Source organism: Rhinatrema bivittatum, chromosome 2 (assembly GCF_901001135.1).
Source record: "Rhinatrema bivittatum chromosome 2, aRhiBiv1.1, whole genome shotgun sequence".
In the NCBI taxonomy this organism is placed as follows: Eukaryota; Metazoa; Chordata; class Amphibia; order Gymnophiona; family Rhinatrematidae; genus Rhinatrema; species Rhinatrema bivittatum.
This window is the reverse complement of record NC_042616.1, coordinates 634,199,817-634,224,396: the sequence shown is the minus strand read 5'-3', so window position 1 is coordinate 634,224,396 and position 24,580 is coordinate 634,199,817. Positions and strand designations below refer to the sequence as shown.

General features: G+C 43.5%; 1 protein-coding gene across 2 annotated transcripts in view; it reads left to right on the top strand.

Annotated features, from left to right (window-relative positions):
• Positions 1–24,580, top strand: part of ATP6V1H (ATPase H+ transporting V1 subunit H) — a 323,801-nt gene that overhangs the window by 142,301 nt on the left and 156,920 nt on the right. For both annotated transcript variants that reach the window (XM_029591272.1, XM_029591273.1), the window contains 2 exons: positions 17,219–17,316; positions 18,525–18,717. In XM_029591272.1, coding sequence (XP_029447132.1) covers positions 17,219–17,316; positions 18,525–18,717 — 291 coding nt within the window. The remainder of the gene's footprint in view (positions 1–17,218; positions 17,317–18,524; positions 18,718–24,580) is intronic.

The following is a 24,580-nucleotide window of genomic DNA, read 5'->3' as shown; positions in this document are numbered from 1 at the left end:
AATCTTCCCTTTTTGAAGGGAGAGGAGTAATGGGAATTGGGGCCTCCCAATCCCAAAAACCTTTCAACTCTCCCATTGAGAGTTGAGTTACAATCACTGAGGTTCAGAAGTGACCAATCCACTACTGGCAGCTACACTCAGATGGGATAAGTCACAGTAATCGACAGAGAAGCCACAGCAGAAACAGTCCGACGACTGCCGCTGCTGTTCCCCGGCCATGGCCTCCCAGGAGATGCACCGATTCCACGAAGTAGTACAGCTGGACAATTTTCTGATGAAAAAAGTGGTTCTTAATGTTGGTGGTGTTAGTTTTCAGAGTAAAAATACTCATCCAATTGAGTAAATGGCTACTTCATTTTTTTTTAATATTTCTGTATTTTGTTTCTCTCCCCACTGTAGTCTGATTTAGTTCTTTAGTTCTATTTCATATTTGATAAAATACTTTCTTTGTTAAATGTATTAATGTTGTGACTAAAGCACTATATTTTCTGTAACCAAATTTTCTTGGATAATTGATTTATTAAAAATCCAACAAAGATATAATTGAAAAAAGAGAGTACAATCAATGCCTGTCTGCAAGGCTGAGTGTGGGTGTTAAATGTAGGAAATCAAGGCGGTACACTGTGCATCAAACTATTATTGCAGTGTACACCACTAAGTGCAGGGTCATTATTGACTGAAGGCCTCTGAACATTGTGGGGGTTGATTCATACATCCACTGTGACTGGTGCATAAATCATGGAAAACTTCACGGATGCACTGAGGAGGTGGGAGGTAAGGGAGAGTAAAATAGAGCTGACATGTGCCACTTGAGAAACCGGCTGTACATCACAAAGCGAGATCTGAGGTGCAGAGAATAATGAAAGAAAGTAAAATTATCTTACCAAGTCTCACTTTATGTGGCAGAAATCAGTGAGGAGGGGGAGAGTGTGTGTGTGAGAGATAAGAGAGAAGTATCGGAGTAACAGAGCAGGAAAGAGCATGTGTAAGAAAAGATGAAAGCATATATAAGTGAGAAAGAGAAGAAGTGTGAGAGGGAGAGAGGTGCATAAGTAAGAAAGGGGGAGAGAGAGCATGTGGAAGAGAGGGAGAGAGGTATGCAAGGGAGAGAGAGGCAAAGAGGTATGTGAGTGAGAGGGAGAGAGCATAGGTAAGTAAGCAAGATGGGGAGATAGGTATGCGAATGAGAGAGAGGGAAACGGAGAGAACATGTGTAAGTAAGAGAGGGAGAAAGGATGTATAACAGAGACAAAAGGCAGCAGTGTGAAAGGGAGAGAGCATGTGTCAGTGAGGCAGTGAGGTATGCGAGTGAAAGTGAGCATGTGTCAGGGAGGGAGAGAGCATTAAGAGTGCCCAAAGTAGCCCCATCCCCCACTCCCCCCCCCCCCCCCCACACACACTCACAGCAACTACTACAAATCCTACTTGGTCCCATCTCAAACTTTATCATTCATAGGAGCAGTCTTGGACACCTTGCAAGCACAAGCTTTTCTGCCTCGTCAGCGAGCTCTCACTCTCGTCTCTCTCGCACATCAGCTGCAGTCTCAACACCGCACGACTGCATGCCTCTTCCTCATCCTGCTGGGACACATGGCGTCCTCAGTTTAGGTTACCCCAATGGCCCGCTTGGCCATGAGAGTCATGCAGTGGGCTCTAAAGTCACAATGGACTCAATCCATTCAGCCCCTGTCGACCATTGTCCATGTCACAGACTCACTCCGTCAATCTCTAGCCTGATGGAAAAATCAGATCAATCTCCTCCAAGGCTTGCCCTTCCAGGCTCCAGATCCTCAAATAATTCTCACCACCGACGCTTCCAACCACGGCTGGGGAGCCCATGTGGCCGAACTGCAGACACAAGGATCTTGGTCTCCAGAGGAAGCCAAACACCAAATTAATTCCCTGTAGCTTTGAGCAATCAGATATGCTCTCAGGGTATTTCAGGATTGCCTTTCCAATCAAGTCATCCTGATTCAGATGGACAACCAGGTCCTACCTTCTGTGTCAGGAAGCTGCGCAGATATGGGCGGAGGCCCTCTCCCACTCGATATACCTCAGTGCCACCTACTTGCCGGGAGTGGACATTGTGTTGGCAGACAAACTAAGTCGCACTTTTCAGCCGCACGAGAGGTCTCTCAACCCCTCAGTGGGGGACTCGATCTTCCAACAATAGGGTTACCCTCATATAGATCTCTTTGCGTTACTTCAAAACCGCAAAGTAGAGAACTTTTGCTCTCTCACTCGCAGCCAACACTATCAGCCACGAGATGCATTCTCCCTCTCATGGGCGACCGGTTTCCTATATGCATTCCCTCCACTTCTATTTCTCTCAAAGACTCTCATGAAGTTACGACAGGACAAGGGAACCATGATTCTGATAGCACCTCATTGGCCACGCCAAATGTGGTTTCCAATACTTCAGGATTTCTCCATTCGCAGGAACATTCCCTTGGGAAAGAACCCACTTCTGATCACGCCATCCCAATCTTCAAGCCTTTTCCCTGACAGCCTGGATGTTGAAAGGTTAATTCTTCAGAGATTGAAGAATATAAATATATACACCCTGGAGGAAAGGAGAAGCAGAGGTGATATGATACAGACTTTCAGATACTTGAAAGGTTTTAATGATCCAAAGACAACGACAAACCTTTTCCGTCAGAAAGAAATCAACAGAACCAGAGGTCACAATTTGAAGCTCCAGGGAGGAAGACTTAGAACCAATGTCAGGAAGTATTTCTTCATGGAGAGGGTGGTGGATGCCTGGAATGCCCTTCTGGAGGAAGTGGTGAAGACCAGAACTGTGAAGGACTTCAAAGGGGTGTGGGATAAACACTGTGGATCCATAAAGTCTAGAGGACGTGAATGAAGAGTGGGTGGCTCACGGGAATGATTTTATTTATTTATTTATTTATTAACTTTTATTTACCGACATTCGTGAAGCACATCATGCCGGTTTACAATGAACTCAGGTGGGAGATACAGTATGACATTAAAACAATATGATATTACTAACGCAAGAGCAAAAAAACGAAAACAAAAAACAAAATACAACAAAATAAACAATAATAATGAAACCAAGGGATAGAGATTTGAGGGAGGGAGGGGGGGAGGGTAGGCTAAGGGGGAGGGAGGGAGGGGAAGGGGTAGGAGGGGGGTGGGAAAGGGGGGATAAAGAGGGGAAGGGGAGAGAGGTATAGTTAAAACAAGGTAAAGGGAGAGGATAAAGCAGAAAAGAGAGATACTATGTACAGATGACTAAAGTACAGGAATCACTTAACTAAGTAGAATTATGGAACAGTTGAAAACAGAAGGTATTCATTGGGATAAAGTTTCTTCAGAGGGTATGCTGGGGGTGTAGAGGGCAAGGGGAATACAGGGGGGGGTAGGGTGGTGGCCGGGTGTCGAGGATAAAGGGGAGTAACCGGGGGAGGAGGGGAAGGGATCAGTCGGGCAGAGAGAGAGGGTGGAAGGCCAAGCGGGAGGACCTGAGGGGGGGGGGGAGCAGGGGGTGTCATGTCGAGCAGGGGGGGGCTAAGGGGGGAGATATTAAGTTTGGTTTGTGTCAGGGTAGGCCTGTCGGAAAAGCCAAGTCTTGACTCCTTTCTTAAAGTTGTGAAAGGATGTCTCTTGGCGTAGTACGGTGGGGAGGGAGTTCCAGAGGGTGGGGCCAGCGACGGAGAAGGCTCTCCCTCTGGTGTGAGTTGAATGTGCTGCTTTGAGGGATGGCTTACCCTTATTCAATAAACATACACACGGTTAATGCGAATCCAACATTGCTCTAAGCTTTAATGGCAAGAGGAAATGTGGAAAAAAGGACTTGCATTCACAAAAAAGCGGGGAGTAGCTGATACTTCACTTTCAATGCATATCCAGCATAGCTTTCTGCTTCAACGGCAGGGGGAATGAAGAAAAGTGGATCTATATACAGACAACCAACAAGGACTGAATTACATAGACTGGGTAAACAAATAAGCATGGGTGTAGCTTGCTTATTGCGGCGGTTACTACCCCTAACTAATTAAGCTAGATATTTCACTTAGATGCAGTTCCAACACTGCTCTCTACATTAATGGTGTGGGTGGAAGGGAAATAGAACCAAAAGGTTACTAAGAGCCAAGAGAAACAGATAAGTATGAGAAAAAAAACAAAACCAAAAGTGTGAAGCTTGCTGGGCAGACTGGATGGGCCATTTGGTCTTCTTCTGCCGTCATTTATATGTTTCTATGTTTCATTTCTATGTTTAACCTTTCGGAACCGGTTTCCCATGTCCTGATGCTTCATGGCAGCCTTCCACGAGAAAATCCTGCCTTTACAAATGGAACAGGTTTAAGTCATGGTGCTCTTCTCAATCCCTTGACCCCTTAACTGTCCTACCATGAAGTTTCTAGACTATCTCTGGCACTTGTCAGAATCCAGTCTCAAAACTTCCTCCATCAGAATGCATGTCAGTGCGGTAGCCGCCTTCCATAAAGGTATTGGGGACATTCCTATTTCAGTACAGCCCCTTGTAACACATTTTCTGAAGGGCTTGCTTCACCTCAAGCCTCCGCTACGTCCTCCGGCCCCTTGGGACCTCAACCTGGTTTTGGGTCAGCTCATGAAACCACCATTCGAGCCTCTCCAATCCTGTGATCTTCGCTATCTCACATGGAAAGTGATCCTCCTTTTGGCAATCACTTCGGCTCGCAGAGTTAGTGAGTTACAGGCTCTAGTCACCTATCCGCCTTACATTAAACTTCTGCAGGACCGGGCAGTACTCCGCACTCACCCTAAGTTCTTACCTAAGGTAGTATCGGAGTTTCATCTCAATCAATCCATTATACTACCTACCTTTTTTCTCAGGCCCCATTCCAAACCAGGAGAACAGTCTCTGCATACCCTTGACTGTAAATGGGCACTAGCGTTCTACCTAGACTGTACAGCTGTCCACAGAAAAAGTTTGTCTCTTTCCTCTCCATCAAATTGGGGCAGCCTGTGGGTAAGCAAACTCTCTCCTCCTAGTTAGCGGACTGCATATCCTTTTGCTATCAGCAAGCGGGCATTCCACTTCAAGATCGTGTTAAAGCACACTCTGTGAGGGCCTTGGCGACTTCAGTAGCACACCTACGCTCGGTGCCGCTTCCTGACATTTGCAGGGCTGCCACCTGGAGTTCTCTCCATACCTTTACAGCCCATTATTGCTTAGACAAAGCCGGATGACAAGATTCCATCTTCGGCCAGTCTGTCTTACGCAACCTATTTACAACTTGACGTACCAACACCCTTCCGCCTGCCCGGTAGGGTTCAGGATGCCCTCGGCCAAATTCCACCCCAGTCCTAGTGCCTTTGCACACCTGGGTACATTTGGTGCATACTCTGACATCCTCAGCTCGGTACTCACCCATATGTGAGGACTACCATCCTGCTTGTCCTGTGAGAAAGCAAATGTTGCTTACCTGTAACAAGTGTTCTCACAGGACAGTAGGATGTTAGTCCTCATGAAACCCGCCCACCACCCGCGGTGTTGGGTTCGTTAAGTTTCTTATTTTCTTTTTCAGCACTTCCTGTAAACAAGACTGAAGGGGAACCCCTGCTGGCTGCAGGGTTAGTGCCATGTTGGGCATGCCCAGTAGGTGCCAGTCAAAGTTCTAGAAACTTTGACAAAAATGTTCCGTGATTGGGCTCCATCCTGTGATGTCACCCATATGTGAGGACTAACATCCTGCTGTCCTGTGAGAACAGGTAAGCAACATTTGCTTTATTTGCTTGGGGTTGGGATATACCACCTAGAGACTTGTGCTTACCCCAGCAGTTCAGCGGTCTGCCTCCTTGTGTTCTACCTCCTTCCGACTTCCAGTTGGGAGGTTGGGAGAGGGAGGAAAATCTTCCGGCATTCGTGATATATCTTAGTATATATCTGCAGGGAAAGATAACCACATTTTTCCCTATATTTTCACCAGGCTCTGGCCAATACTGCCTTTAGCTTTTCTCTCTTTACTAGGTTGCCTAAAGTGCCTTCCTGTTCACCTGACCAATTCTGTGGACAGGGTGTAGTGTGGGTGAGCTTCAGGCATAACTTTTCTCCCTGCTCAGGAGCTGTGCCAGTGATCTATTCAGGGGTTGCCATTCATCCCCTAAAACTCTTGACGCTGTCCTGAATGATCAGCTAGGTCTGATGCTTCGGCACGTAGGGTCTGTTTCAGGCCCTGCCATTGTTGCTGATTATTCTCCAAGCACTGCTTGGACTTTTCTTCCCATTGTGCCTATCAGTCACACATGGGCACACTTCTGTAGAGTTCTCGGGCCCAGTTGGGTTTTTGGTTGTCTTCTATCACTGAAGGGAAACTGTGCGGTCTTCATCCAAGAGTACTTCTCTTGTTTAAATCTCTACTCTTTTTCCTGTACCCAGGAAGTTCTAGGCCTAATTCATTGTTAGGGTTACTGATCCAAAATCCTGCTTGTAATGTTTTCCATGATGTGGCGTAATCTGCTCATACTCACATCACTCCTCTCTGTCTTAGGTGCCCCTGCTATGCATAAGGGTTTTGTGTCTCAGTCATTTCTATGGTTATTCTTTGTAGAACCCAAACTCTTCTCTAGCCTGGATCCCTTGTAGATCGGCTGCCTCACAGGCAAAAGGGAGAAGGGTAGTGCTTCTGCACTGTGTGGTTTACCGCTTTGTCCCGCTCGGACAGGCTATAGCTAGGGATTCACCCCTGTGTGAGGACTATCATCCTGCTTGTCTTCGGAAAAAGCAAAGTTGCTTATCTGTAACAGGTGTTCTCCTAGGACAACAGGATGTTAGTCCTCACGCATGGGTGACATCAGATGGAGCCTGGCACAGAACTTTGATCTCAAAGAATCTAGAGCTTGCAACATGCCCTACTGAGCATGTGCAGCTGTAGTCATCACCCTACCCCCTAGGCAGAATCCCTCAGTCCATGCTATAGCTAATACATGGAGAAACCAACTCCCAGGGGAGATGGGTGGGTTTTGTGAGAACTAACATCCTGCTGTCCTCGGAGAACACCTGTTACAGGTAGGCAACTCGCCTTATCTACAGCTCATCATAACTGTGAGTAATTTCTGATGCTCTTTGCTTATCTTTAAAAAATTAATAAAGTGATGTCACCACTGCTATTTCTGCTTTAATAAATATATTTCTGATTTAAATCTATAGATCTATGCATCTAATTATACTGTTTGGCCATGGGAGTTTTGTTATAGTTGCCAAAGGCTTCAACAGTTCTATGTCTTTGTCTTCTGTGACATTAGTGATGGTGTTAGATGTGAGCATCATGATCATCTGCATAGATGTCTCCACTCTATTTTTTCTCCTTTCTGCCTTAAATCGTTCATTAACTTGGATAGGTGATTTGTAGATGCAGAACTCAGTGGGATGCCATATTACAGCAACATGGGGATATGCAACTGTTTTTACATCAAAATGATATAAAAATACTTCTTGTGTTAAGAATAAAATAAATACATAGAATACGACAGCAGATAAGGACCATAAGATCCCTCTAGTCCACCCAGTTTACTTCTGGTACAATACCGTGGATTCCAGTTGATCTGTTGCTTTCTCTGAGAAAGTGATGGGAGTTGTAAAGGCTAGATAAATTACATGGATGGGCAGGCTAGATGGTCCATATGGTCTTTTTTTCTGCCATCATGTTTTTGTGTTTTTATGACAATTTCCCAGTTTTGGCTGCTGTTTAGTTTTAAACACTCATTCCCAGGCCTTTTTTTCTGGCAGTACTAGCAAATAATTGCCCCATTCAAAGTACTGTATATTCTGCTGTTATGGTGTAGCCCCATTTCTCGTAGAGAAATGAAGGCAAGATATAATGAAAGTTTGTAAACCCCTAAGCAAACGCCTGTATTTGGTCCAAGTAAGGAGAAGAAAGCAATCTTTCTTCAGGAGGAGAATAGAAGACCAAGGGTTGGTCTAAGCAAGGGAAGAGAAATAGACATCTTTAAGAGGGAGGAGCTTGATCACTGGGTACCACCCCTGAGGATCTCTCAGCGAGAATGTATGATCCAGTGGGACTCCAGGGGTGAGAACAGTTTCAGAGAAAACTGCACAGATAAGAGACTCAGGAGGAGGGATGGAGTACCTCTCCACTGAGCCTGAACTAGAATAGCTGGAAGTCCAGGAACCAGAGATCTCAGCCTTGTCAGAAGACCAGGAACCCATAGAAACAGAGGACCTAGTCTGAGTAAGAAAGGCAGAAGCAGCTGTGGTGATTTGTAGCAAACATAGTCAGTCTTATTTTAAAATATTACATGCATTGCAAAGTTGACTTGGGTTGTTGGTGGCTGAGTGTCTCTCCCTGCGATCTGATTGCTATTGAAACTTGAACCAGGAGGAATTGTGAAACTCAAGAAAGAGAGGAAAGGAGTTAAAACAGCCACAGGAAGGTGGTAAGCTAAGGCAGATCCAGCTGGATTCTGCCCTATACTAAGTCAGCTTAAACTTTTGCTAAGCATACTGTGACTGACTTGCATTCAGCCAGCGAGAGTAAAAAAGCTATGAAATAAGCCATGCATAGAGTAATACACAGTTGTTTCCTAATCAGCTTAAAGGATTTGTGCTTAAATTTTGGCTAAGAATACCATGACTGACCTGCGTTTAACCAGAAAGAGTGAGAGAGCTGTAAAATAAGATTTGCATAGAGTGGTACACACCTGTTCCCTAATCAGCTTAAAGGACTTGTGCTTAAACTTTTGGTGGGAATATTGTGATTGATATGGATCCCTCTGGGGAAATATGGAGTTAATGTATGCTTAAGGATGGTATTTATCTAAAGAAGCTGTGACTTGCTCTGGAAGTTAAGGGTTCAAGTACTCAAATTATACTGTAAGAGAGAATCCTTTGAGAAGTGGAGACTGTGTTTTGTTTGAGTGTCCTACAAGAGAAGTATCCTGTAGACCAGGGGTCAGGAACCTTTTTGGCTGAGAGAGCCATAAACGCCACATATTTTAAAATGTAATTCCATGAGAGCCATACAATATATTTAAAACTAAATACAAGTAAATGTGTGCATTTTATGTAAGATCACACTTTTAAAGTACAATAAGTCTCTGAAAATATTACACCAGGCCTTAAGACACCAATACATCTCCTATTAGGAAAACGGACCAAGTCAGGCTGCTATAGAGTCCTACACAGAAACTACACGCCAGCAGAAAACCTCACCTGAATCATGTGCTGTCCCTCACCTAACATAGAATAAAGAGACCAAAACGCATAACAAGAAGCATGCAGAAAAAAATGAATTGGAAACTGCAACAAGCCAGAGTCTCTGTATGCAGTGTAACAAAGGAAAAAAGAAACATCACCCATCCTTATAAAACAAATCAAGAAATATAAAATCATCAACAGTAAAACTGTACTAACAAAAAGAACATATTTTGAAACAGCCAATGAGTGGAATATCCAATAATTAAAAACACATATAAAACATTTCCAGATACCAACAAAATATTTCAAAATAGCAGACACAAAGACCCAGTAATGAAAAATAATAAGGATACAAAAATTTTTTTGCTCTGCATACCTGGGAACGTTTGATATCCAGGTGTCCTGAGATTGTTCTGAATTAGCAGGAGGTGGGGTGGTTTGCTTGGAACTTTCTCCTCTCTCAGTCACATACCAGCGCTCTCTCTCACACTGGCTCTCAATGACACACCTATACACACATGCTCTCAGTACTCACATATACACATGTTTTTTCTCTCTCACTTATATAGGCTCTTAATTACACATTTACACACATGCTGTCTATCTTTTCACGCTTACACACACACACAGGCTTTCAATCACATAAATACATGCTGTCTTTTTCTCTCACACACAGACTCTCATTCACATGCTTACAAACATGTCCTTTCTCTCATTTACACACAGGCTCTCAATCACATACTCACATGCTCCCTCACCTAAATCAGCTCTCAATCATACACAGACACACATGATCTCTCTCTTACTTATACACACAGGCTCTTAATCATACATACACATGATTTCTCTCACACACAAAGGATCTCAATCATACACACACACTTTCACACAAACAGGTTTTCAATCACAAACTTACACATACAGGTTCCCAATGGTAAACTTACATTCATGCTCTCTCTCTCTCTCACAGGCAGGCTCTCAATCACAGACATACTCTCTTTCACATGTACAGGCTCTCAATCATTCACAGACATGCAATCTCTCACTCTCACTCTCACACACCCACTCACACAGGCCCCGGCCCACTCTCACACCCACTCTCACACACCCACTCACACAGGCTACCTCCACCCCGCGAGTTCCCGGGGTGGAGGTAGGGGGGAGAGAGAGTGAATGAGCGAGCAAGCTGTGTTTGCTCGCTCATTCACACTCTCTCTCTCCCCCACCCCGGGAACTCGCGGAGCAGCAGCCTCCTCCCAACGCTAACCTCTTCATTTTCAGCCCTCGCGGAGGCGGAGTCCCATCGGCCACGGCTGAACCTCTTCATTTTCCTCCGAGCCGCGCTGCAGTCTTCTTTTCTTCGGGCCGATGCCGAGCGCACTAGCGTGGCCTCTTCTTGCCGCGCAGGCACCCGATACTCTCCACTTCCTCTTCCGGGCCGCGGGGGGGGGGGGGGGCGGGAAGAAGAGAGCACGCCTGTGCCGCTGACTCCAGCTGTCCTGCCACGTTCCGCCCGGGCTGACAGCATTTTAAGCCCGGGCGGAGGAGGACCGGGGAGCAGCTGGGTCAGCGGGAAAGTGTGGCGACTGTCTGCGAGCCAGATGCAGCCCTCAAAAAAGCCATATCTGGCTCGCGAGCCATGGGTTCCCGACCCCTGCTGTAGACTGTGTTGGGACTAATTTAAGCTTCCTAATAGCCCAAAGAGAGAGACTGGACTGATCACACTATGTACCTACTCTTATGTTGCAGACGTAGCACCCTGTACCTATCCACAAAAAACACATTTTCCAGTTGTCTGCCCATTTGCTTCTAGTATGTTTCCACGTGTCCTGCTGTATGTTTCTAAGAGAACAAAGTTTGATGCCATATGCAGAACTGTCAATATTGCTCTTTGTTCCCTCTTCTCGATCACAGTTGTTAAGGAGATGAAAATTGTTCTGTTGTTCAGAAACAGGAGCCTATTAGGATCATGCATTCTTTAGTGCAGTTGCAGAATCCCTGCACACAATTCTTTTTATACTGATACAATTAATGTCACTGACTTAAATCAGAATAACACCTATGTCCTTTAAACTACTGGTGCAGCTGACATATACATCCTATTTGTTGTCATTGCAAAGGACCTTGTCTTCCATCTCTCTATACTGAGACTCATTTGTTATCTTGGCCTTGCGCAATCTGTCCAGATCAGCTTGTAACCTTTTCAGATCCTCCTCATTGGCTTTGCTATTTATTTTCATATTGGGCAGATATACTAAGATTTGCAATAGGAAAGGCTAACCATTTATAAATGTAAATAATCATGCTATCACTGGCCTCTGTGGCACTTCATTTATTTCATCTGTAGGTAAGATGCATCTCCATTCATAGTTGAACGCAGATCATACCCAGCTAAATAAGTTTTAACTCACGTACACATGTTCTTATGTCTTTTCTTATCCTTTTTTTTTTTTTCAGCAATATCCTATAACAAAATCTTTCTCAAAGTCCAAGTTGTAATGATGGTCTGGTTACGAGATGGCACCATGACTGGCCAACTCATCCCCAGATGCCGCAAGTTCTACGGTGGCAGGAATGCTGCCATGATACCACTTCCCCGCACTTCTGCGCTGGCCTTAGAGGTGCGCATGCCACAGTGCCAGACTTACAGGCCCCGCAGCGAGAAAACGCTGAAGGGCGCTGGGTGATGACTTCAGCATGGCTGGGTTCTTAAGGCTCAGCCACGCTTCTGTTCCTTGCCTTAGCAACATGTCCTTTTGCGTTGGCAGTGCATGTTGCTCTCCTGAAGTGTTCCTGATCCTGCCTTGTCTCATCCAGCCTTTCCTGACTCTTCCAGTCCACTTTGCCTTACTTCCAGCCTGTCACCATCCCTATCCTTTGCTTGTCTGCTACAGACCTGGTCTACTCTCTTGTCTGCTGCCTACCACTGACTTAACTGCGCTTTGCTTACTGCCTGCCCTAACCCTTGGCTTGAATCTGGTAATTGATCGCTGCCTGCCCTTACCTCAGCCTGGCTCTGGACTCTCTCCTCTGGACCGCCCTGTGGGACTGTTGCTTAAGTCCTGCCAACCCCTTGAACCCAAAGACTCAATCTGTAGGGAGCAGGACTGGTATTGGTGAAGGTCCAGCTCTGTACTAGCCGAGGGCACATCCAGCAGCTGTTGGCCTAGGCCTAGTATGTTCACCTACTAAGCTGCGTCAACCACGTCCCACAGCACAAGGGTTCACTAACATTTTCTATGTTCAAAAATTGTATTAGGCTAATGAGACAGGTTCAGTAGGCCCTGGGTTTGGACTGAGTGCTTGGTATTAGTATTTCTGCTGTGCAGCATTGTTGTTTCACCTTTCAGTTATTCGTTCCAAAATTGTTTCAGGTGCATATATTAAGCTGACACTGATAGCTTCCCCGCTTAGTCCCTTTTATCTTTTTAAGACAAAACATATCTATCACCCACTCTTAGTTTTACAAGCAGAATATCACATGTCCATAAATAAATAGAGTGATGACCGGAAAGGATTACAAAGACCATCTAGTTTGCCTATTTTTGCTTCCTAGTATGGTGGTACAGAATCAACTTAATCTCTGGTTTATTTTCTCTTCTTTACAACAAAAAGCCTTCTGTGCTTCTTCCATGCTTTCTTGAAATATGTTGCCATTTTCATCCAAAGCACCCCTTTATTGGTAGGTCATTCCATACATTTACTTTTACTCCTTTCTGTTTAGACTTTACTTTTACTTACTTTACTATAGCATTTACCTCCATTGAGCCCCATAATTTTTATTATTTATTTGTTTTTGTTTGCTTGTTTATTTATTTAGCGCATGCCTTTTCATTGTTAGCTCAAAGGGAGTTACATTCAGGTACTGGAGATATTTCCCAGTCCTCAGAAGACTTACCATCAAAAAATACCTCTTCTGGTTTATTTCTACCTTTGAGGTGTTTAAGGGCTCCAACTTCAAAGCCATTTTCAAACATAAAACCATATGGTTTGCTTGTAACTGGCTGTTACAAAATAGCCTGGAGCTCTTTGGATTTAAAAATAAGTGTGCAACCTGATCACTTGCATACTTTTTACAGAAACTGGGGAGAAGCATTTTCTGTAAATTGGGGAGAGACAAATTTAAGTAAACCACTTAGCAACAACATACCTTCCATTTCATCTTGCTATATTAGTCTAATAGAGACAAATATGTTATGTCCTCCTACTAGCAGATGGAGACAGAGCACACAGATTTATTTTGTGACATCATTGCCACTACACAGAGCTGGTGCAGCATAGGAAAAAAACAGTATTCTGTACCTCCAGCAGATGGTAGAAATTATTTTTTCTGGGCACTGATGAGGTCATGGGCCAGTCCCCTGGTATGCCCAGCAGAGTGAGCCCATCCTGAGGTTTCTCAGTCCATGGGCACATGATAGAGCTCAGGGGTAGAGGGACTTCCCATAAATAATTTAAAAAAAAACCAAGTAAAACTGGGGAGGCTTTAAGGCAGAATCTTCAGCTTCTCCACCCCACCACTCCTCCCAACTTTCTCTGCTCCAGAGCAGTTTAAAAAAAAAACCAACAACATAAAGAAGAGAAAAGAGATGGAGCTTTTGAATTGGAGCAAAGACATCCAGAGAGACTGGAACTGAAATCGGGTAAGTGTCTGCAGGGGACTTTGTTTTCAGTCAGATTCAGGGTTTACCAAGTCACCCAGCTTTGGGGAAACTGCTGGGCCCGATCTTGTGAGAATCTGAGCATGGACACTGTTACCATGCCTGCAGCGGCAGAAGCACAGTGTTTATCGTGGGAATGCACTCAGTTGTTGGAGGTGATTTTTAGTATGAGATAAATTTGCATACAATGGAGGGGACTGTATGCACTTCTATCTCATGCATATTCATTGTGGATATCCTGAAAACCTGACTGGCTAGGTGTGTCCCAAGGACTGGGTTGAGAATCCCAGGCTTAGAAAATAGCCAGGCATCCATCTAATTCTAGGTTATTCAAGTTATCCAGGTTACCCATTTAAACGTTTAGTTTTGAAAATTGACCTCAGGATGATAGCACCTCCACCCTTAAAGACCATTTTTGCTCAGTGACTTTGAATATGTGAGGTTGTATTAGCTCTTTAGATTGATTTAATGTTCAGCATTGAACTCAGTTTGTTGCAAATATCTTGATACTATGAACCGAATTTTCAAAGCATTGCTTGTGTGAAAAAGCTTATATAGATGCGTATCTGAGTCGTGCATGAGCCACTCGTATTTTAAAAGCCTGGATTTATGTACATTTATACACATGCATGAGTTAAAGAGAAAAAGGGTGAAGTTGGGGAAGGGGCATGAGTGTTCAGAGACAGGTCCAGCAGTTACATGTGTAACGCCGTATTTTAAAGCCAGAGGCTGTCGCGCGTGGTGGCTTGTTAGCCGCATAAATATACTTCTGTTACTGATGAGGAACAGGTCTGCAGAAATCGCGTTTTAGGGTTTATACGACAGGGTGAGGGGTCCAGGTTAACTGGGGAAGGGTGTAGGATGAATAGCCAGAAGGATCTGGATGATCTCAAGAAACTGCTGGACTTAGTGGTAAAACTGGGATTGTCCCTCATGCAAGCTTTAAAATATGCTTACCTGTGCGTGTTAAAGCCTGCAATTTCTTAAGGAAGATATGTGAAATATGTTTGCTCGAGTAACTGCTTAAAGTTAGGGGCACGCATATACGCTCGGCATATTTTGAAATCTTACGCACGTAAATACGCATTCATTTGAAAATTAGCCTGTTAGAATGGAAACCACTTTCTCACCCCAGATAACAATAACAGCAAATAATATGGCCAAAATTTGCTGACTTGAATTTGTAACTGATTTCTCTTGTTGGTCAGATGATTATGCACGTTTAATTTGTGGAGCAGTATTTCTCTCCAATAATGCTATTTTGAACTGAAAATAATTTTCACAACTGATGAAAATGGCTCATTAGAATCCAGGAAGTGTGTAGGCAGTGCAGAGTTGTCGGTTAGTGAAATTAGTCTCTGTTTCCAAGCACATAAAATGTTGAGCTTATTACTTCAGAAGTTGCAAAGGTGTAGCACAGATTAGTCGGATAGGCTTTTATTTAGATGTTTTCACATTTATTTATATATTTATTTAAATTTTTTTTCTATGCCGTTTTAGCAATTACATAATTGATCAAAGCGGTTTACATAATCAACTAAAAATAAATAAAAATCAAATAATTGCACATAAGAAATGTGCTAATTACTTTCCATCTTTGTTTAAACATAAATTAAATAGTAAAAAGTCAAGTAGTTAAATTTAAAATAAAAGATAAAACAAAAGATAGTAAAAGTTAGAGTAAAATACAATTCATTTCAAATCCCTATGCTAGTTTTATTTGCTTTCTTTATAAACTAAAAACCTAATACTCTTTACTTAACTCAAGTGAAGGAGGAAAAAAAAATAAAATAAAGACTATAAGAAGAGCTGAAAAAAAAATTCTAAAAAAAAAAAAAAAGCAAAGAGGCCTACTCCAATCTGATTCACAAATACCTATTGGCCTGTCATTCCAAATGCCTCTATAAAGAGGTATATTTTTTAAATTCTTTATGATTTGATATTAATCTTAAGGCATTTGGCAGGGAGTTCCACATAATGGGACCCGCTACTAAAAAAGCTCTCTGTCTTGTTGTATGAAGTCTGGCTAACCGAACTGAAGGAATTTCTAAAAGATTCATATTGGTGGATCTTAATTGTCTTGTGGGTTTATAAAGCCATAAAGATGTACACAGCCAGATATTGTCCTGATTATGTAATAAGATATGTATTAAAGATAGTATTTAAATTTAATTCTAAACTTGATCGGTAACCAATGTAATTTACATAAGTTTGGAGAAATATGTTCTTTCATTGGGGTACCTGTAAGCATAACGAGCTGCTGTATTTTGAATCAATTGTAATGATATAATAATTTCAGTTCAAAAATGACAGAAAGAAAACTGAAATCAGAAAGGCAGAAGCTGAGCACAGCATGGAGGTGTTTTCAAAGTCTGCCGGCACTCGCCTAGCAAGATGCGCTCGCTCTTTAGCTTCAATTTGTGCGTGTATTCGTCTGTACCTAAACTGCAAACCAATATTAGTAATTTTCTGGTTCCTGTTTTGTAAATGTTGACATAGTCTCTTTGAGATGAACTCTGATCTCAGGCATCTGGCATTGCTTTGCATCAAGCTGGTGAGATCCTTGCCTGAGTTCAAGGTCCCAGTTGGTAAGAACATAAGAACATGCCATACTGGGTCAGACCAAGGGTCCATCAAACCCAGCATCCTGTCTCCAACAGTGGCCAATCCAGGCCATAAGAACCTGGCAAGTACCCAAAAACTAAGTATATTGCATGCTACTGTTGCTATTAATAGCAGTGGCTATTTTCTAAGTCAACTTAATAGCAGGTAATGGACTTCTCCTCCAAGAACTTATCCAATCCTTTTTTAAACACCACTATACTAACTGCACTAACCACATCCTCTGACAACAAATTCCAGAGTTTAATTGTGCGTAGAAGGTTATAGAGGTATTATGTCATCGCTGGTGATATGAAAGGCTAGAAAAGCTTTGTGAGAGACAGTGAAGGGAGAGGGCATATCATTCCCAGCGCAAAATCAGAAAGCAGGGAGATTTAAGGGGTGGAGAGATGAGTAATATGAATATAAAGGGGAGGGGGCAATGCTAAGAGAAGGATGCCATAAGGCAATTGCTGTATGCGGGTCTAAGCATTTCATTCGGGACATTCTCAAAACCATGTATTCTTATACCAAAGTTCTACTTAGTATTTGTTTTCAAACGTTTTATGAACAGCTAATGTTTCTTGTTCATGCCATGGTGCATTTTTTTTTTTTACTTGATTTTTGTTTGCGTCCAAAATGTTAGTCATCGGTCTTTAAGTGTTAGCACTCTGCAATGTTTTACAATTTTATTCTCAAGACTCCATGTTCACTTGTTTTGTAATTATGATGTATATTGTGAGTGTATATAGGGATGTATATATGTATAATACACAATTATTTTTTTCAGAGCTCTCAGTATGTTCAGTGCGTTGCTGGGTGCCTACAGCTGATGCTCCGGGTTAATGAATATCGATTTGCATGGGTAGAAACTGATGGAATAAACTGGTAATTATCTATGTTTTTGCATAAACAATAAAAGAAGAAAAACCCACTTTTTCCCAAATATTTGCCTTCTCTGGTATTTAAAAAATCCATGTATAAATAGTCTTTAAATCAAAATGTTGTATACTTTCATTTTTTATTGTTATATTTTATATATATTTTAATATTCAGTTCCAGAATTTAGATCCAATTGTTACAAATAATATTTAAATGATGATTACATAGATGCCACTATTCAGAAGCTCTGGGCATCTCAGTTCAAGAGTAAACTGAAAATTTTCCCTGTCTGAGCCCTTGAAATTAGGTGCTCTCTAGTGATTTCCAGTGCTGGGCATCTCAAATTTGGAGAGTGAATGTCAGACTTAAATTTAGGACTTCAGTTTAACTAAAGTCAGGCACCTAACCTCACTTTTGGCACACAGCTTTTTTTTTTTTAATATTGGCATCAGAGATAATAAATCCTCCGTTTAATTGTTCTAAAGCTTTTGTAGCTTTTCTGACAGGTACAATAAAAGTTTATATCAGCCGCATTACAGAAGTAATATCAAAGTTAAGAAATATATTAACCTTGAACAAAAATGTGGCCCTCACTTCGGTGTCCTGGAACGAAGCAAAAGAGAGCCGGCCAACAGACTCCATAGTTCTGGCTCACTGTTCTTCTTGCCAAGTTTGAAAACAAACAAAGATATATATTCAAATTGTATTATATTTATTTACTGTTGTATTTATTTACTTGACTGTGTTCCAGAGGTATTAGACTGTGAGATTTCCATCTGACATAAATCTTTGTCGATCTGATTCTATTCTTATGTATCATGCCACTTGGACTTTTAATGTATGGGTTGCAGTTTTTCTTTGTCATAACAATATATATTTCTTAACTGCACTCCAGGCCCTGTGTAATTTGTCTATTAATTTGCTGCACTAGCTTCCCTTAGGTGATTAAACAGTGCATACACTATCTTGATAAGGTAGGCATGGTTTAATCTTTTGTAGTATAGGACAACCAGGCCAAGTTGCTGTGAAAGTTGCACACCTTTTCTTCCAAAAAAATGTGAATATATAAGAAAATTAAAACTATTTAAGGATTTAACGGACAGGTGATCTAATTGATACTTTGAAATTTCTAGATAATATGACCTTACTGGAGATCACATTAACAAATTACAAGTATTTTGTTGTATATTGCATACTGTCTTTCTTATTTTCAGCATAATGGGCGTATTAAGCAACAAGTGTGGCTTCCAGCTCCAGTACCAAATGATTTTCTCCATATGGTTGCTGGCATTCAGCCCACAAATTTGTGAGTGTCTGAGGCGTTACAATATTGTCCCAGTCTTGTCTGACATCCTTCAGGAATCAGTCAAAGAGAAAGTAACCAGGATTATCCTTGCAGCTTTCAAGGTAAGTCTCTCAAGTTTGATATGTGAAGTAACCCTACTTTTAACACAGAGAATATTTATCCATGGTATATATAAACCTTGATTTCAGTGTATTAAGTCAGACTATCAGAAATGAGTTATTTTTCAGTTGGTCAGCATAGCTGTTCATTGAGGATAACTTTCAAAATTACTTTATATATACATATATATGGGCACTCGCAAACCTGCTACCATATTTTATAATCTGCATGCAAACGATGTGCGCAGGTTACAAAATATGAGTACATATGCACATAAATATGCTGTTGAAAGTAAAAACTGCAAACTGTGCAAGTTTGGACTTTTCCGGATAAGTAGCAGCACTTAACCAGATAAGTCTGAAAAGCAATACTTGTCCGTCTAAGTAGCACTTTTCAGACTTATCCGGGTATAGCCGGATGGGTCTAAAAAGCATTACATATCTGGCTAAATTTTATAGCTGGATATGTAGAGTTTTAAGAATTATCTGGCTATCTTACATACCCGACTAAGTCTGAAAATCGCTATTTAAATGGACAAGTAACACATTTCAGACTTATTAGGCTAAGTAGCGCCTGCTGCTACTTAGCCGGATTGTGAGAGAGTGCCCCTATTTTCCCCTGTAAACCTGTGTAGGACCAGGCTAGATGCCTGATCCACCCTAAATTCCCAAAAGAGAAAAATGTTCTATAGATGGGATCCTGCTGGGCAGGAGAAGCTCAGAGGGTGTGAACAGTGAGTGTGAGTCCAGCTGGGATAGAGAAGCCCTGTCCCTCCAGGAGTAGGAGCTTCTGAACTGCACTGGGAAGTTGTGTGTACAGAAGACTGTGAAAGTAGACAGTATTGTGAAGTTTGTTTTGCAGTGTGAAGTTAGTAAAGTGAAATTGCAAGAGAATAGGCTAGAGTCAGAGTGTTTATTGCTGCAGCTCAGAGGATATTGCTTGGCCGGTCCTCACATATGGTGTCATGTGTGGGATTTTTTTTTCTCTAAAACCTGATAAAGAGAAAAGCCCAAAGCCACCAGAACGGAAAAAGTTTGTGTGTGCATAGCCTGCCAAATGTTTGAAGGCAAGCACTTCTGTAGTGTGCACCAGAGCATAGAGAAGAGAGGGGTTTGTTTGGAAGGAAGAGAAGTTTGTTTGTTGTGGTGCCTTCCAAAAGCAGCTGAAGGCAATAGGATGTGGCACACAGAGAACCCTGAAGCCAAGCAGCGCTGCTAGGACTGCAGAGCATAGAAAAAAAAAAGAGTGAAACTGCCTTAAAGCAGAGTGCGGTCAGTGGAGCCTGGAGAAGAGAGTAGGTTTAGGTTTTCTGTAGACTAAAGAGACAAGCTCTGGCCAAAGTGAGGGCCTGTATCAAAAGTATAGTAGGAGCCAGCGAGGTAGGTTTTGTTTCACTTTTTTTCCCTTTCTGAAAAAAAAAAGTGTAGCAGAGAGAGAGAGAGAAAAAATAAAGCCCACAGATGAACACTGGGCTGGAACAGGGCATGGTCCATCTTTAGACTAAAGAAATCAGTGTGTGTGCACAAGGCCGGGCCCTAATAAGCTCAAGCTCTAAAGAGAGAGAGAGAAAAACATGAGCAGCACCAGAATGCAGAAGTCTGGAAGCATGACTGAAGGAAATTTGCCAAGTGTCATTTCAGAGACTTCTGGAAGGCCAAAGGAAGTATCAGGAGAGCCTCAGACAGAACCAGCTGTCCTGGGATAAGTTTAAAAGGATCCTAGAAGCAAAAAGTGCTCTTCTTGCAACCCTTACAAAGGAGAGCTTAATCTGCCTGAGAGGAGAGCAAAGCACTGGCAATTGTCCTGAGAAAGCTGCTGCAGAGGACCTGGTGGGAGCCCAGCAGCTGAGGGGGCTGGCAGTGAGAGTCTGTGTTGGGCAGCCTGGAAAGCGACAACCTGGCTCATGCCAGAACAGACCCTGAGGGGCATGAGCCCACAACGAAGAAGGCAACTGAGCAGAAGGAGAGCCAAGAGCTAAATTCTGCAAGAACTGTGTTGGAAGAAACAGAGAGCTCATGGTGGAGCTTTGTGCCTGTACCAGAAAGCGGCAACCCAGAGTGCCCAGAAGGGCGTGGCATAGAGTGGCCTGTGGGATGCAACGCCAATTGGCCTAGCGCAGACACGACAGGGAAGCCAGATGGAGCCGCTGCTGCTGAGACCCTGGAGGGGAGGTACCGCCGTGACCCTCGAAGAAAGTGCAGCAAAGACCCCAGTGGGAGATGAGACAGGGGCCTCAGAGGGGAGGCATTGCGAAAACTCCAGTGGTAGGCGCTGTGGAGAACCCAAAGGAGGAAACCGCGGAGCGCCCAGAGGGAGGTGCTGTGGAGGAAACCACGGAGAACCTAGAGGGTGACGCTGTGGAGACCCCAGCAATTGGGGATACAGAGGAGCCAAGACACCAGACGCCAGGAAGGGCTCAAAGATGTTAATAGGTTCCAGCATTTGATGTCTTCCTGTTAGTCTAAGAAGGTCCGTCATGGAGCTTGAACCTGGAACCAGCAAAGGACTTAGTAAAAAGACTGGAGGTGCACATTGCGTGAACAGCGTACTGGGTGGTGGTACTAGTGCTGTCTATGATAACCCTAGTAGGAGGGGCTGAGCATGAACCTAGAGCCCCGGGCCCAAGTCTAGTGGGCAGTAGGGCTGATGAGGGGAAGTGGCAATGTGAAGTACGTCACTGGTTAAAATCCAGGGGTAGTGAGGATTCTTGGCTCGATTGGTCCAGGCTGAGGGGAGGGGTATGTGAGAGTGCCCCTATAAACCTTAAATCCCCCAAAGGGAGAATGCTGTGTAGGTGGGACCCTGCTGGGCAGGAGGAGCTCAGAGGGTGTGACCAGTGAGTGGGGAATAAAAGTGTAAGCCCAGCTGGGATAGAGAGGCCCCATTCCTCTAGGAGTAGTAGCAGCTCTTGAACTGCTCTGGGAAGTTGTGTGAAGGTAGGCAGTATTGTGAAGTTTGTTTTTCTGTGTGAAGTTAATAAAGTGAAAATGCAAGATGGAAGATTGGAGTCAGAGTGTTTACTGCTGCAGCCCAGAGGATATTGCTCGGCCGCTATTCACATAGATAAATTGGAATATAACCAGATAAGTGCTGTTGCTTATCCAGATAAGTTCAATTTTTTCAAAGTTGCTGCAAAGGTGCTACTTAGCCAGATAAGTTGGAATTTAGCTGGATAAGCATGCGCAGTGATATACCCATGTATTTGTATTTTAAAAGGGGTATGCAAGTAGATTTTACCCACGTTATTTAGATGCGTTTACCCCCCCCCCCCCCCGCGAAAACAGATTTTATTCACATAAGTTGAGGGTTTCCTAACATTCACATGGCGATGAAATAAGCAGTTTTACCAATTAGTCTATCAGTTTGCCCGGTTCATCTGCAGCTCGTGAAGACCTTCCTGGTTCTTCATCCTAAAGTCCCTCCTCATTTCACTCAGACCCCTACCCAGTCATTTTTTTACTTTTAAGATGTTTACGATCACTTATTCTTGATATTGAGCAAGTATGGTGGCACATACATGCATAAATTGCTTATAAAATAGCAACTTATTCACATAAATGTTGGCCTGTCCCTGGAATACCCCTGGCCAACCCCTTTTTTACATGTGTAAATTTGGATCCTGATTTACACGTTTATGTTGTGTTTTTTTCACCCTTTATAAGGAGGTTCATTTGACTGAGCGAAAAGAATCTTATCTACCATTTCAATATAAGGATCCCAAGGCCTTAAATTAGATTAAAAAGTACTGATCCACCACTCATCCCTTCTCTCAAACATCTTCCATCTACTGATCTTGTTCTCCATCAGTCGTTTATCACAAACTTACCAGCCCCATCAGCCAACCATTCCCCTCCCAATGAAACAAAGTGAAATGGAACTTGAAAGAAAGTGATTCAAGTAAAAATCATGTGGTATTTTACATGGGCAATAAAAGTGAAAAGACAATAAAATCTTCAGGACAAAATGTAATTTAAACTGAGGAGTTTCCAGATAAACCGAGCTTTTTAAGCACAATCTGGCATCCATGCCACCTCCAGCTGGCTCCACTGGTTTCAGCTACCACTTAGGAAGTTGCAGCACCACTAAACACAGTGGACCTACGCACTTTCCCCGAGGACATAAAATGGGAAAAATGCTTTAGTACATCTGGCTCCACAGTAGAGAATGCTCCCTTTCCCTCCGAGAGCACAGGGGTCCTTAGAGTCTCGAGCCCACTGGATGCTCAGAGATCTGTCCCCTGTAAGCTGCAGTGGGTCAGAATACTCTTACACCTGGGGGTGTAGAGGTTCAGACATTGGTTCAGATGAATGATCATCAGCCTCCCCTCCAACCCTTTGCCTACACCAGATAAAAGGAAGTCTTTACCTGAGGACCTCTCCTTTGCAGTTTTTGTATGGTTGATGGTGGATGTCATCCCATTTATATTGCAGACAGAGGAGGAATCCAGGCATAAGATTCTGGACATCCTGCAGTTCATGGAGCCTCTTAAGGAGATCGTAGCAGTCCCAGTGCATGAGATCTTTAAGGATATACTGTTAAGGATATGGGCGATCGCTCTCTCAGTGGCTTCTGAGAACAAGAAGGTGGATGTGATTTATCTCTTCTAGTTGGATTAGGGGCTCATAGAAATTCCTAGTTGCATGCCTCTGATCTCCATCTAGAGGTGCAGGAAGGGCTTACTGATGTACCATGAAGAGGAGAGAATTTCTTCAGAGATTGTGTTAAGGGTGTGATGCCACAAATCTGTGATCCTTGTATGACACTCCAGTAGCTCCCCACACCTGCTTCAGACAGGCCCTCCTCTTCCAGGAGGTATCTGAGGTCAGGGCACAAGAGGCAATTCTTCCAACTGAGGAGGCATTCTTCTCCGCTACCTTGGTCCCATGTTCAGCAGGCCACTTGCAACCATCCCCAACAGCAGATGGCATCTAAGCCCCAGACGACATCTTAGCTCACACCTGTAATGGGGATTTGACTGGACCATGGAGAGCATAACGAAGATCCTGTTACCTATGCTGCAGGACCTGCCAGTCGGGGGCAGGCTATGGTTCTAAGCAATTCGGTGGCCTTTTGTAACCTTGGACATGTGGTTTCTCAGCATTGTTCGGAGAGGGTACAGATTAAACCAACTGGATGTCTCAACAAATCTGTTTCCGAACCGGTTTTGGGGGTCGAACAGAATCAGCAATTGCTGTTCATAGAGCTCGCCTCCCACTTAATGGCTAGAACTACGGAGCCTGTTCCACAAGAGTAGCGAGGGTGTGGATTCTATACTAAGTACTTCCTGATTACAAAGAAAACAGGGGCATTTTGTCCTGTTCACAGGACCTTGAACAAATTCATCTAAAAAGAAAAAACATTTAAGATGGTTTCCTTGGGCACCTTGATGCCTTTTCCGCAAAAAGGGGACAGGCTATTCTCTCTGTCTAAAGAATGCCTATACTCACATTGAGATATTCCCCAGTCATAGTAAATATTTCAGATCTGTAGTTGTTACGACTGGGCTCCGGTCAGGAGTCGTGAACACCACCCAGAAGGGTGGCTCCAGGTTGAGAGAGACAGGAATGGCTAGTACAGGGTCTGGGTCCAGGCTGGGTCAGGGCAGGCGGCAGATAGCAGTGTCTGGGTCCAGGCTGGGTCAGGGCAGGCGGCAGATAGCAGTGTCTAGGTTCAGGCTGGGTCAGGGCAGGCGGCAGATAGCAGTGTCTAGGTTCAGGCTGGGTCAGGGCAGGCGGCAGAAAGCAGTGTCTAGGTTCAGGCTGGGTCAGGGCACAGTAAGCAGGGCAAGGCAGGTCAGAAGGCCCGTAGGCCACACACACACACACAGAAGGCCCGTAGGCCACACACCGTAAGCGGGGCAAGGCA